We start from the raw sequence: 14,688 nt of genomic DNA on the forward strand, positions 1-14,688 counted from the left end.
AGTGTAGGACAACTTAGATTGGCTTCTGCTGTCCTGTCATCCTCTTCTTTCTGAGGACCAGACTGCATGTGTACTTGCCTAGTTTTATGAGCTGCCTTCTTGCCAGGAGACTTTTGAGGGCCCCAAGTGTGCCTTTCAGTTGGAACTATTTCTTCTTCTTTCTTTTTTTTTTTCTTTTTGAGTCAATCTCAGGTGATGCTCAGGGGTTGGGTTACTCTGGCTGTACACTCAGGAATGACTCCTGGTTGTGCTCAGGGGACTGTATGGGATGCTGGGGATTGAACCTGGGTCGGCCGTGTATAAGGCAAACGCCCTACCCGCTGTACTAGACTCCTGCCCTGAAACTATTTCTTTAACCTTTACTCTCCTATGAATGGGAATAAGATTCATACCATGAGACAAAAGCCACACCCCAGATGGCTTCTAGATAATTTCCTTCTACTTTGGACTTATGCTGGGATTGCTGAATTACAGTGCTTATAGTGGGTGGAATCATAACCCCCTAAGATGTGAATATGATCTTATTTGGAAGTAGTCATGTAAAGTTTAATCCAGGTAGAATAAGATCTTAATAAGATAGAATAAGATTGGGTTTGAGCAGGCTTAAGTTCGAAATTAGTATTCTTGTGAGAAGACAGATGCTGGGACACAGGCTATACAGACAAAACAGCCCCGCAGAGCTTTGCAAGCCAGGATCGACCTAGAGCTTGAAGGAGGGCATGGAGCCACCACCCTGGAGCCTTTGACACTGATCTAAGCACCTTCCTCTTGTTTTGTCTCCTGCCTCCTGAGCTGTGAGAAACCTGTTAATCTGGGAGTTTATGGCAGTCCCAGGAAGTGAACACAACACTCTTAATGCTTCCTAGAAGTCTGCTGCTTTGTCAGGGTTTCTCAGCCCTCTTAAGACCATGGCCTCCTTGTCCTGCTGGTTGGTCCCCAAGTTTTGTGCTGTTTACAAACTTGTTACCATTTGTGCCTTGGACTATCCTAAGGCACACGGAGAGCTATGTAGGAAATGCTGTTGAAGATGACTGGATCTCTCTGAGGGTGTCACAGGATTTATAGAGCTCACTCTACCCTTCATCTTGAACCATTTCCTTTTGGCAGTTCCTGGAATGGTCTTTATTTGGAAGTCATACCATTTGGAGAGACTGGGGATTTTTAGAATACCCAGTTTTGATCTGGGTTTTTTTTTTTTTTTTTGACCATCCTTTAAAATTATTTTCCTTCTTGTATTTAAATGTAAGTGGCAAGAAGCTGTACAACACCTTAAATTCTTCTACAGGAACTCTCCTTAGCTAGGCTACCAGTTCATAGCACAAATTTGCCTTCCACATTATGTGAGGCAGAAAACATTTGCCACTTTGAAGCAAGGACTTCTTTTTCTCTAGTCTTCAGTAATATTTTCTCCACTATTATTTTCTCCACTTTACTTAAACTCTCACCCATAATCTGAAACACTGTCGTACTATCTTTCTTCAAGGCTTTTTAAACTGTCCTAGACACTGTTCTCAAGGTTCTTCCAGCTGGTTATAATGTTACTCTCATATTATAGGTTTTTGTTAAGGTAGCACCTTCTGCAGGGTGTCACAGACCCAGTTAATTATACTGGCTGCATAATTATCTCAGAGCCTAATGGCAACAAATACTACTTCCCAGCTTTAGTGCATTAAGACTATTTTAGTGGGGTGGTTCTTCCCAGGGTCTCATGAGCTTCAGTGGAGATGCCAGCCACTGCTAACTGTTGGAGAAAGGTCTGCCTGCCATTACAGCAAGGCCTTTCTTCTGGGCTGCTTGATTTGGCTCTGTCCAGAGCAAGGGATCCCTTACTGCCAGGAGGAAGCTGAGTCTGGGAAGTTATTCTGCCACTTGCGAAGTATGAGGGCTAGTACACACAGCCAGCCTGGGTTCTGTATCTCCCATTGCCGCAGTCCCTTGAGTCCTGCCAGGAGTGACCCCTGCACAAAGCTGGAGTAAGTCCTGAGACAGCCACTGCGGCCCCAAAACCAAAAACAGAAAAGGAAGATTTGGGGTACAGTGGACTGAGCATGTGCCCAGCATCAGAGGTCCTGATTGTTTAGCACTGTACAATCTGAAAACATGAGCCAGAATAACCTCCAGCACTGCTGAGTGTGGTCCAAATCAACCCCCCCCCCCCAACAAAATTAAAAGAACTAAGTTAACCAGTAATGGAAGAAGATGTATGATTTGTGGGTGTACAAATTTGTACAACCCAGGATGTATAGTGTAGTTTTTAGAGAAACTTGAGGACATGGTGAAGTCTAATACTGTCTGCTGGCATTGTTTTATTGATTAGCCTACGAACAGGGAACCAACGGGATAAAAAGCATAGCTTGTCTGTTATATTTAGATGGGAGGGAGAGTATATCACTGAGGAAATGAGATCTGAGACCGGGGATGGGGAGGGGGCAATGGGGACATTCCCTTTGTATTTTTCTTTTGCTGAGGCTTTACCCTGTTATTACTTTTGGGGAATAAACACCAGCAACTCATTGGGATAATGAACTGGGTAAATATGCCATTGTCAGTTCTGTATGACAGGTGCCAGGTGTGTCTGTGTGTTTGTGTTGTAGATTTGAAGAAGCATCCTTTGAGGGCTGATATGTGCTTGTAAATGAGAATTATTCTTGATGAAGGCTTTAAAAGGCTCAGTGTAGTGTCCTGCACAGAAATCCATTGCACAACACACAGACTCAGTGTTGCTCTGGGAAGGGGGATGGGAAAAGGGACCCTAAGGGAGCCAAGCCCAGGAACCTGCCGTGAGCAGAGTCACGCTCTTCCAGATATACAAATGTGGTCGTGAGACGCCACTTTGGTCTGGGGGAGGGAATCGATGATTGCTCAGACAGGGAGAGCTCTAGGAACTTTGATTAGTCTGTCTAATCCAATTTCTTCTCTCCCAACAGAGTAATACAACAGATCTTTGCAGAATTCTTTGCAAATTCTGCAATTCCTGGATCCCCACACCCCTTTTCCTGGTAAGTAGCTAATTGGCTTCTGTCTTACTCTGCCGGAGTAGCATCATTTTAGGTACTAGAGTTTCTGTGCCATAGCAGGAATAAGAAGGAGCTGCATGGGTGAGTACAGAGGTCTAAGTGGCAGGCCCCTAGCCCAGATGCAATCAGATCATGATTTCATCATGCAGCTCAAGGGGGCTCCTGCTCCGTGAGGGGGACCAGGCAGCTGTGGATGATTCTGTTCAGATTCTGGTCTGAGGGTGTTGAGGTGGGGTAAGATGGCCCCTGTTAGTTTGGAATCTGATGTTTGGGTATTTTAGGTCCTATAGGAAGGCTTTATTTGCTAGAGATTTCTGAAGTTGAAAGCATACCACTTAGATTTCTTTTTCCAAGTAAGGTTGGTGAGGAGAAGCAAAGGGCTATCAGTATCAGAGTAGGCTGCGGGTGAAGGAATTTCCTCTTGTCTGTACAATTATTTGCTGCCTTTGAGTCTGCCCAGAAAACTTCTTTGCTCAGAGTGACCTCTGTCCATCCATTTGCCCTCTTTTCCAACCTTTCGTTTCTTTAAATACATTCCACACCAAGAGTCTGCACTCCTAGAGGGGTCCCCAGCAGCTCCAAGAAGAGGAGATGCTAACAGTATAGTAACTGCTGGTGCTGCTACTGTTTGCTAACTGTTCCAGGGCAATTGCTTCTCAACTTGAAATCTCACTGTCCACACAGCCTCTTCGAATGAGGGACACCAGCTGTTGATTTTAACTTTCCTCTTAGTCATGAGGGGAAAACTATGTAGGAGCAGCTCCATCTATGTTGAGAGTACGTGGGAACGAAGAAGACAGAGTTCTCTTAGCCAGTAGGCAGTGAGTCACTGCGGCAGTTTGTCACATGGTACTGTAGGTGCATTTCACGTTTTATGCTTCTAGAGAATGAGAGAATCTCTGGATAATCAGTTTGGCCTGGAAAGTATCTGGGAATTCTTTGGTCCTTGATCCTAGAGGCCAAGTGACTTTCCAGCTCAGAGCCAGCACGACCCTCTGCCGGCTCTCCCTGTGGTGTCGGGGGCCTGGCCGCTCCATCTAACGCTGTCTGTCTCATCTCCCGTATAGGAGCGGGACGCTGCACTCCAACCCTGGGGACTATGCCTGGGGTCAGACAGGGCTTGATGCCATTGTAACCCAGGTGAGGAGCTGCCTCTGGGGTGTCTGTCCATGTGTCTCCCGCTTCCACAGACTTCCTGCTTTCCTTCTGCTACTTTCGGAAATGGCAGTCATTCTGCTTTCACTAATGTTTTGGGCTGATGGGTTTCTGTTTTACTAAAAGGATCAAAGGTTTATGGGTTTAGCTCAGCATCCATGTACCTTGTAGAGCCTAGAGACTTTCTAGAAGATGGCTTCACCTCCGCAGAAATAAAGCACTTTTGAAACAAACAGTACTTGGTATTTTTTTTGGCTTTTTGTTCAGTCCTATTTACCTGTATGTCACACACAAAAAGGAGGATCTGCTCACATGTTGAAGCAGGGATTTCTGCTAGATGGAGCAAAGTAGGGGAAGGAAGCAGAGAAAAAGATATTTCCATGCCATGTATAAGTGCTTCCACTTGTTTACTTTAATTTAATTGGTTTTTCCATTTCCCTTGTGGATTGCTGAGACTACAAGGCATGTCATTTATATCCAACTCTTCTGATAGGCAGTGATTTACCTGTTTCTTGGCTTACTTTATGCTACTTTCCATACGCCCATCCTTTCCTTCCTTCCAGCAGAATGAGGTTTTTGAACCAGTTATGTTACTTTTCAACAAGCTTTAGTCTTACAACATTAAGGCCCTTTTGCTGCCTCTTGCTTTATGCCCAGAGGTGAACCTGCCAGTGTCGAGTCTGTCCCTGGGCTGGCACTGATGTTGGCTGAAATCATAAAGCAGTTGTGAGTGTTCTGGCAGCAGGAAAGAGGGAGACAGCCTGTCAGAGCCTGGCCACAGTAAGCGCAACTAATCTGTCTAACTTCACCACTGTTTGTTCCCAGCTGGAGCAGTGTCCTCCAAGAGGTGGTCAGATGTCTGCTGCTTCATCATTTCCTTTTTCTTTTTCTGTAGCTTTTAGGACAACTGGAAAACACAGGCCCTCCGCCAGCTGACAAGGAAAAGATCGCATCTCTGCCAACAGTGCCAGTGACTCAGGAACAAGTTGGTAGGTTTGTTTTTATACGGATTCGGTCATCTTTTGGTCTCTGTTCAAAATTCCAACAATTTCTTACTTTGGAATCTCAATGTACAGCTGTAACACGCCTCCAATTCCTACTTGAGGGCTAGAAATGGGCACCTCCTCCTATTTTTGGTTTTTGTTTTTAGCATGCTCAGGGTTCACTCCTGGATCTGCACTCAGGAAATACTCCTGGTGGTGCTCAGGGGACAATATAGGATGCCAGGGATTGAACCTGGGTTGGCTCTACCCGCTGTCCTATCTCTCTAGCCCAACAACCACTCCTTCTTAAGGCTCGGTCAACAGATATTTCCTGGGCAACGCCCATGTTCCTTTTCAGGAGAGTGACCTTAGACCTGAGGAGATCTGTGTGAGGAGTAGAAGAAGGCGTGCTAGACAGAGGGCAAGGGCTTTGCTGTAGAGAACCTGACTCTGGCAGAGTAGTGAGAGCTGGATGTTTTAGATTGGAGTTTCTGATTTTTTTCCCAAATGGAGGAATGAAAGAATTCAAGTAATCTTTCGCAGAGATTAGTTTAGAAGCAGTTTAGAAAACGGGCTGAAATCTGGGGAGATAGCTCCAAGGGTTAGAGCACAGGCTTGCATGTGGGAGGTCTGGGCTTGATCCCTGGTACCAAACAAGGCTGGGAGTAAACCGCTGGCACCAAGCCGAGAATAGTCCACAGCATCCCTGCGATGTGGCCCAAAACCCAAGGGGGAAAAGTCGGTGCATTGTTACTGCAGCAGAAATGATGTTGCTGTTATTGAGGGGTCCTGAGTTGAGTCAGGAGGCACTGTGCTGTTTTTGCTTTTGAACTTATTTACTTGGAAACACACGCTGAAATACAAGTAAACATGAACTGGGGATGACTCTGACATTACTCTTTAGAAAATTAGCGTAAGTCTTGAGGAGATGGGCCTGTAATCGGGGATGCTACCCAGAAAGCTGTTGTAGTAGCTGGGGTGTAAGAAAAAGCCAGGAGGGGGGTGAGAGGGAAGGGCGCCTGGGTGCTGGGCTTCCTGTAGCGTCCAGCCGGTGTCACAATTGGTGACCTGGCTCCTGGTGCGCCTTATAGCAGTTTCTTCTCCGGGAGGACTGTCTCCTGCCCCATGCAGGGTGGGTGCTCTGCTGCCGAACTACAGCCCCAGCCTCTGGCACACGTGAGGTGGGCTTTAGGGCTGCCAGGATGTGCCACATAAAAAACACGAGGGTAAAGGAGCTTGAGGCAGTTAAACCACTTAAAGGTTGCTGAGCCTGTTGGTTGTGATGGACAGTGGTCTGTGTTGCCTCTGGGGGCAGTGGCTGCCAGAGCTGAGCACAGCTTTGTAAAATGCTCTCCCGCTTTCACTTAAGATCTGAGTTTATTTTCCCACCCTCCCCTTGGAGAAGAGTCCTTCCATGCTCTGGCTAGACCTGGCTGGAAAATTGAACTGACCCACTTGTCAGCCCTCTTTGTTTTGGGCCACACCCAACACTGCTTAGGAGTGATCTCTCCCAAGGCTTGGGGTCCCCTGTGTGGTGTCAGGGAGTTGAACCAGCTGGGCAGGATTCAGGGCAGCTCCTCTCAGACCCCTCACTTCTCTCTCTTCTTTAAAAAAGAATTCATTAGATTTTATTTAGGGCCACACCTAATGATGCTCAGGGGTTACTCCTGGGTCTGCACTCAGAAGTCACTCCTGGTGGGGCTCGGGGACCATATGGGATGCCAGAGATTAAACCTGGGTTGGCCGTGTGCAAGGCTAGTGCCCTCCACGCTGTGCTCTTGCTCCAGCCCCTTCAGTCTTTTTTTAAATCTTATCGGCTATAGCCTCCACCTCCTTTTTGTTCTTGTTTTTGTTTTTTGTGGGGAGGCACATCTGGCATTGCTTGGGTTATTCCTGGCTCTATGCTCAGGAATCATCCTGACAGTGCTCAGGGGACCATATGGGATGCTGGGAATTGAACCTGGGTCAGTCATGTTCAAAGCAAGCCCTTACGAACTGTGCTATCTTCTGGCCTCTTCCCCCCCCCCCCCCCGCCTTTTTTTTTAGGTAAAACACAAGCAGTTATTTCAATTTTTTTTTTTAATTGAATCACCATGAATCACAAAGTTACAAAAATATGATTGATTTTCAGGCACACAGTGCTCAACACCAATCCTTTCAGTAGTGCCCACTACCCTCCACCTGTGTCCCCTGATTGCCCTCTGTCCCCCAGCCTCTCTCTGTGGCTCTCTACCATGTCTAACATCTCCACTCCCACCCCCACCCACCTCTCTTTGAAATGTGACTTACATTTCCTATTGCAAAACTTTGGGGACCCTTTGTGCCTTCTGTAGCCATTCCTTGGTTGGTTCAAGACACTGGATTCATTTTCCCTTCCTTTCTGCTTGCTAAAGAGGCATCTCCTCCTTCCCCAGATACAGGTCTGGAGTGTCCAGTTTGCAAAGAAGATTACACAGTGGAAGAGGAGGTCCGGCAGCTGCCCTGCAATCACTTCTTCCACAGCAGCTGCATTGTGCCCTGGTTAGAGCTGGTGAGTTTGCGGCTGCCACCCGGGGATGTTGGCGCTGAGGAGGCGAGGCTTTGCTGAGACAACCTGTGTTCCTGATGGCTCCATTCGGACCAGCTCTGACCAGGGGCAGGAAGTCAGAGCCCATGGGCTTCTGGTCTAGATGTAGATTCTCTCATTTCTTTTTGAAGTTTGATTTTGGGGCCGGAGAGATCTTACTCGGGTATGATCTTGCCTTATCAGGAACTGGGTGACGTGCATAAGACCCAGTTCCATCCTGAGCACTGCCGGGTGTGGTTCATGCTGCCCTGCCCACCTCTGCCTTCCACACAACCCACTATCCCCACCCTAGGGAAATCTGTTCAGGCTTGATCTGCACAGCGTCCTGGTTTTTTGTTTTTTTTCACATTTAATTTTTTTTTTTTTTGCTTTTGGGGTCACACCGGTGATGTTCAGGGCTTATTCCTGGATCTGAACTCAGGAATTACTCCTGGTGGTGCTCTGGAGACCATATGGAATGCCATGGATCAAACCTGGCTTGGCCTTGTGAAAGGCAAACATCCTACATGCTGTACTCTCACTCCAGCCCCCAAGCATGAATATTTTAATGCGCTTTTATTTCTTTGAGTAAATGAAATCAGGGGAAACCAGTGTTTTCTGTGAGGAAAACTTAGGTCTTTTATAGTAAACAAATAGACATAATAGTTGGTTTTATTTTTTAATATAGAAGTATTGCTATTTATTTATGAGATGCTGGAGATCGAACCCTGGTTGGCCATGTGCTAGGCAAATGCCCTCCCCGCTGTACTATGGCTTTTTTCCCCAAGCATCCTGGTATGTTAGACCTGAGAATCTAGTGTACAGTATGAGAATACATGCCCCAACCTTTTTTAAAGCCTGCCAGTTTATTTTTGTTTTGCTTTGTGACCACACCTGATTATGTTCAGGACTTAGCCCGGGCTTTGTTATTATTTTTTTAATTTTTATTATGGGCTGGAGCGATAGCACAGCGGTAGGGCGTTTGCCTTGTGCACAGCCAGCCTGGCCAAGCCGGGTTCGATTCTTCCGCCCCTCTCGGAGAGAGAGCCTGGCAAGCTGCCTAGAGTATCTCACCCACATGGCAAAGCCTGGCAAGCTACCCATGACCTATTTGATATGCCAAACACAGTAACAACAAATCTCAGAATGGAGATGTTACTGGGCCCGCTTGAGCAAATCATTGAACAACAGGAGGACAGTGTTGTTGTGTAGTGTTGTAAATTTTTTTTCCACTAAAAAAACATTTTATTTATTTTTTTTTCCAGACTTACACATTTTTATGCTTGGGTTTCAATTATACAATGATCAAACACCCATCCCTCCACCAGTGAGCATTTCCCACCACTACGGATCCCAGTATCCCTCCCACCCCCCAGCCCCCATCCCACTCTGCCTCTGTGGCAGGGCATTTCCCTCTCTCTCCTTTTGAGTGCTGTGGTTTGCAAAAGAGGCATTGAGTGGCAATCATGTTTGGTCGATAGTCTACTTTCAGCATGCTTCTCCCATCCTGGGAGGATCCTCCCAACGTAGTGTTGTAAATTTTTATTAGTGAAACACCATGAGGTACAGTTGTAGACTTAGAAAATTTTTGCTTGGGTTTCAATTATACAATGATCAAGTACCCATCCTGCCACCAGTGCCCATTTTCCACCACCACTTGGCCCTGGCTTTATGCTGAGAGATCACTCCTGGCAGCCTCCTGGGGCCATATTAGATGCTGGGGCTTGAACCTGGGTCAGCCATATGCAAGGCAAATACCCTGCCCATACCCTGTTGCTCTGGCCCCTCGATTTTCTTTGTTAAGCAGTGGGAGAGATCACAAAAAATTCTAAATTATATTTACTTTAGAATGTGTTACAGTACAAATTAATTCAGGTGAATAGAAAATGAATCTACCTAAAGCATGAATATTTTTATTTACGTATTGTTTTTGGGCTACCCCCAGCGATGCTCAAAGCTCACTCATGGCTCTGCTCTCAGGGATCACTTCTGGTGAAGCTCTGGAGACCATATGGAATGCCATGGATCCAACCTGGGTTGGCCTTGTGCAAGGCAAACATCCTATGTGCTGTACTCTCACTCCAGCCCCCAAGCATGAATATTTTAATGCTTTTTTATTTCTTTGAGTAAATGCAATCAGGGAAACCAGTGTTTTCCATGAGGAAAACTTAGGTCTTCTATAGTAAACAAATAGACATAATAGGTTTTTTTTTGTTTTGTTTTTTTTTTAATGTAGGAGTATTGCTATTTATTCAACCATTGATTAGGCTGATTGAATTGGACATGAACTCCACTTACTTTTTTTTTCTTTTTTATAAATTTATTTATTGAATCACCGTGAGAGCAGTTTCAGAGCTTTTGGGTTTAAGTCTCAGTCATACAATGATGAAACACCTGTCCCTTCACCAGTGCCCATTTTCCACACTAAAAACCCCAGTATACCCCCTATCCGACACCCTCCCCCTACCTGTGGGCAGATGATTTCCACATTACTCTCTCTCCACTTTGATTTCATTCAGTATTTCAACCCCAGACCCACCATTATTGTTTGGGATTTTAACCCAACACTCAGATCTGCCAAAAAGGCAACCATAGACAATTTGTTTTCTATTGCTGGTTATGAATAACATATGATGTCACACGGCTACAGTAGTGGCCGTGCGATTTTGAAATTCTGAAATTTTAACAATTAAATCTGGAGGAATTTCTAACAATGCCTGCTGGGTTCCGAGATTTGTTCCTGAGTCTCTGGGATCATGGCCATTAAACAGCTTGATCAGGAGCCAGAGAGACCATTTGTGGGCGGCAGCTCGGGGTCTCGTTGAGGCGGGTCATTGAGGCGGGGAGGAAAGGGCCAGCTCCACCCCCATCCTGTGAGGCCCCACATGTCTCATCACTGTGGGCCCAAACCTGACTGTGCAATGGCCTCTGGAGGATGGCAGCCATCAGACATAATAGTTGTTTTGTGCTTTAGAGTAGAAACCCAGAAAGGTGTTCTCACACTCGTTTTCACTCACGCCTGCCAGTCCTGACTGTGTCGCCTTCTAGTTGCTCAGGCCATCACTGACAAGGACTGTTCTTTGTTGCAGCACGACACGTGTCCTGTGTGTAGGAAAAGCTTAAATGGCGAGGATTCGTCCACACGGCACGGCCAGAGCTCAGAGGCAGCTGCTGGGAGCAGACTGAGCAGTGACAGCCAGCTCCACGACCGATGGACTTTCTGAAGCCAGAGACTGTGTCTGAGCCAGGGCTGTGGGGCCTCTCCTCACGGCCATGAATTGTATCAAAACTAAAACCAGTAGGTGGATCTAGGAACTGCATATAAAACCCCAACCCATAATATTAATGCAATGAGTGTTTTTCTTCTCTAAATTTAAAGTTAGTCTCTGCAGATGGAATTGTATCTTCAACCAAATGCCTCTTACTCCCGAATTCAGATGATTTTATAAGCGTGAAACTTAATTATGTGGGTTCCCCCCACCAGAGTAGAACCTGTTCCTTAAAGTCTAGCTTGTCCTCCGCTCTGCCATGTTACCTTCTAATGTGGGCCTTCCCGTCGCCTCCTGCAGTGTCTGCTAACATTCATGCGTTTCGTAGTGACCACGGTGGAGCCACAGCCCCAAAGTCCTGCTGATCTAAAAGTTCCTTTGTTTTTATTGTGCAAAAGTAGTTACTCTTGGCCACCTTAGTCATGAGGTAAAGTCCGATTACTTCTGGAATCTGTGACTAGTGATCTTGTTTTATCTTGACTCCTCAGAGAGCAAAATCAAAGAAAGATTGTAGTGGGAAGGAGAGAATCGCGTATCATTGTGATCTTTGGTTTTCTCATTCCCATTTTTATAGACTGCTCCCACAATGCAGTTTCCCCAGAAACCAGCCCAGTGTGGCTTCGTCTCCTCAGGCTCAGTGTCTGAGTTGGGTCCCTTTCTGTAGGCGAGACGGGCAGCATAGAGGGACACATGGAGACATGTTGAAGTCTTCAATTCTAAGGGTTTTTAAATGACCTTTTTAAGGTTCTGAAGTTCATTGTTTGATGGTCTTTTTTTGTCGATGGGGCCATGAAAGGAATTGCCCACATGGAAGTAGAATCACTTCACTACTGCTTCTCCTTGTCAAGTCATTGTCTTTCATTATATCTCGGATTTGTGGAGTTCAGGTTTTACATGGTCTCGTATTACTTTCAGAGCCTTGATTTCATCTGTGAACTTTTTCTCTTGTTAGCTCTGGCTATTCTGGGAGTCGTGCTGACCGGGAACATGCTCGACGGGCCCAGATGGAGGAGGGGGAAGCTTTCTCCTTCCTGCCCCATGGGGCCCGTGCATGTGGACACGCTCCGAGAGCTTTTAGAGGGTTCAGACAAAATAAATGAATTCAAGAATGTTAATGCAACTTCAAAATTTCAAAAGGAAATGACGGGGAAACATGACCCATAGCCAGGGCCCCCAGCTGTGCTGGGGCATCTCCCTGTAGAGTCATGTCAGTCCTGGGGCGTTGCATATCAGGTTTGCTGACTCCTGTACCTGATCCTAGGGATGAGGGGAGAGGGGTGTAGATATATCTTAGTATGTACTTCTGTAGATGGGTAAGGACTCGGGGAGGAAAGGGCACGCAGTGAGGGATTTACTAAATTTGTAGCCTTCCTTTTAAGAGTTGTGACTGTAAGGTTTGATTCAGGTTGGGCGCTGAGGGAATAAAGATGTTTTCTCATTGATATGCTTCCTTTGTCATCCCTCTGTTGAAATGGTTTCTTTCTTTTTATTTGCTCTGTGTGTGTGTGTGTGTGTGTGTGTGTGTGTGTAGGTGGGGTGGACAGGTTCGTGGGACTTAGGCAACACCTAGCTGAGCACTCTGGACTCCGTTCTTGGGCTCAATCTGGTGGCGCTCAGAAGACCCAGTGAACACCCTAACGCCTGAGTTATATCTCCAGCCCAGGATGGTCTCTTCAGAGAATGTGAACTGTTTGCACTCATGATTGAAATGTAACTCAGAAGCACGCGCTGGTTCTTGCATGGAGGTTGAGAAAACCAACCTCCTCAGTGGGGAGGGAGGGTAGTGGGGTTGGCTACAGATACTTAATTTTATCTTAGTTTATTTTTGGTTTTTGGGCTATGCCTGGTGGTGCTCAGGGCTTACTCCTAGCTCAGGCATCATTCCTGGAGGACTCTGGGGACCATATGGGATGCTGAGGATTGAACCTGGTTTGGCAAGACAAGCACCCTACCTGCTGTACTATCACTCCAGCCCTGACTATGAATATTTTATAGCCACTACTTATATGGAGGGCTGGAGTGATAGCACAGCTGGTAGGGCATTTGCCTTGCACGTGGCCGACCCGGGTTCAATTCCTCCTTCCCTTTTGGAGAGCCTGGCAAGCTATGAGAGTATCCCGCCCACATAGCAAAGCTTGGCAAGCTACTCGTGGCGTATTCAATATACCAAAAACAATAACAACAAGTCTCACTTCATGTTCCTGGAGCAGGCAGACACCATTGGGCTACACTAGCACGCGAAAGGGATTAATGGAGAAATTACTGGTGCCCGCTCAAGCAAATCTGAAAAATAGGAAGACAGTGCTACAGTGCTACTTTTATGGAGCTCTGTTTTGAAACTGGAGCCGTTGTTTTGTTTTGTTTTGTTTTGTTTTTTTTTTTACTTTTTGGGCTACACCCAGCAATGCTCAGGGGTTACTTCTGGCTCTGCACTCAGGAATTACTCCTGACAGTGCTCAGGGGACCATATGGAATGCCAGGAATTGAACCCAGGTCAGCTGTATGCAAGGCAAATGCCCTACCGGCTGTATTATCGCTCTGGCCCCCATTGCCATTTTTTTTTTATTTCTAATGTAATTGTTTCTTTTTTTTTTTTTTAATTTATTTCTTTATTGAATCACTGTGGGAAAAGTTACAGAGCTTTCGGGTTTAGGTCTCAGTCATGTAAATATCAAACACATTTCCCTTTACCAATACTTATTTTTAACCGCGAACCCCAATAGAACCCCACCTCCCATCCCTCCCAATTCCTGTGAGGCAGATGAGTTCTAGTTAATACTCTATCTACTTTGATACATTGTTTCGATAGAAAATGCACAATTATTGTTTAGAATTTACGACCCTCCCCCCCCCCCATCAGCATTGTGAAATGATTTGCTTTCTACAACTTGGTTTAAGAATAAAATGATGTCGCGCGGCCGCTATTGCGGCCGCGCGGTTTTGGATTTCTGCTGTTTTACTTATTAACCCTGGAAGAATTTCTATTAAAAGTTAGATAGTTAAGAGATTGGTTTCTGTGCTCTGGAGTCGTGGCTGTGCCGGAGAGCTGCTCGTGGGGGGCAGCTGGCGACCTCGGTCGGGCGTGAAGGCCGGCCCATTACGCCCCCCTTCCCATGAGGTCCCTGCCGCCCCCAGCTGCGGCTCAAACCTGCTGTCCACAAGGCTCCCGTGCGGCCGCCATCTTTCTTTGCAGAGAGGAGCGGGCGAGCGGGACAACACCCTTTCCCCTCCGGGCAGGCATGCTGGCGCGGTTTAACACATTTAACATTTGCTTTTCTGCTCCAAGCGGGTGGTTCTCTGTGCTAAGTCCTTGTGCTTCCGGGGCTGTGGCCGTGCAGGAGAGCCGCTCGTGGGGGGCAGCTGGCGACCTTGGTCGGGCGTGAAGGACGGCCCATTACGCCCCCCTTCCCATGAGGTCCCTGCCGCCCCCAGCCGCGGCTCAAACCTGCTGTCCACAAGGCTCCCGTGCGGCCGCCATCTTTCTTTCCAGAGACCCCATTGCCATTTTCAAGAATAGTGATATTAACACTTTCAGAAAATTCCGGTATCTGAAACAAATTCTGTCTGCCTGGAGATTCCAGAACAGAGCCATAGTTTTTCTTAAAATAGAGAGTTGGGAAGGATATGAGAAACCTCATGGAGGAAGGAATCAAAGTGTTGGGTGGGAATCACTTTTTTATACATAGAACAGCAGATAGTATTGTCTAATTTAGCTGAGA

At 46.5% G+C, this 14,688-nt stretch overlaps 1 protein-coding gene across 1 annotated transcript in view; it reads left to right on the forward strand.

Annotated features, from left to right (window-relative positions):
- The window catches only part of RNF115 (ring finger protein 115), a 60,834-nt gene extending 48,423 nt beyond the window's left edge, over positions 1-12,411 (forward strand). The window contains exons 5-9 of the mRNA XM_056123483.1: positions 2,928-2,999; positions 4,085-4,157; positions 5,068-5,161; positions 7,570-7,685; positions 10,790-12,411. Coding sequence (XP_055979458.1) covers positions 2,928-2,999; positions 4,085-4,157; positions 5,068-5,161; positions 7,570-7,685; positions 10,790-10,924 — 490 coding nt within the window. The 3' untranslated portion in view covers positions 10,925-12,411. The remainder of the gene's footprint in view (positions 1-2,927; positions 3,000-4,084; positions 4,158-5,067; positions 5,162-7,569; positions 7,686-10,789) is intronic.
- The last annotated feature ends 2,277 nt before the right edge of the window (positions 12,412-14,688 follow it).

Source organism: Sorex fumeus, unplaced genomic scaffold (assembly GCF_029834395.1).
Source record: "Sorex fumeus unplaced genomic scaffold, SorFum_2.1 ptg000047l, whole genome shotgun sequence".
In the NCBI taxonomy this organism is placed as follows: domain Eukaryota; kingdom Metazoa; phylum Chordata; class Mammalia; order Eulipotyphla; family Soricidae; genus Sorex; species Sorex fumeus.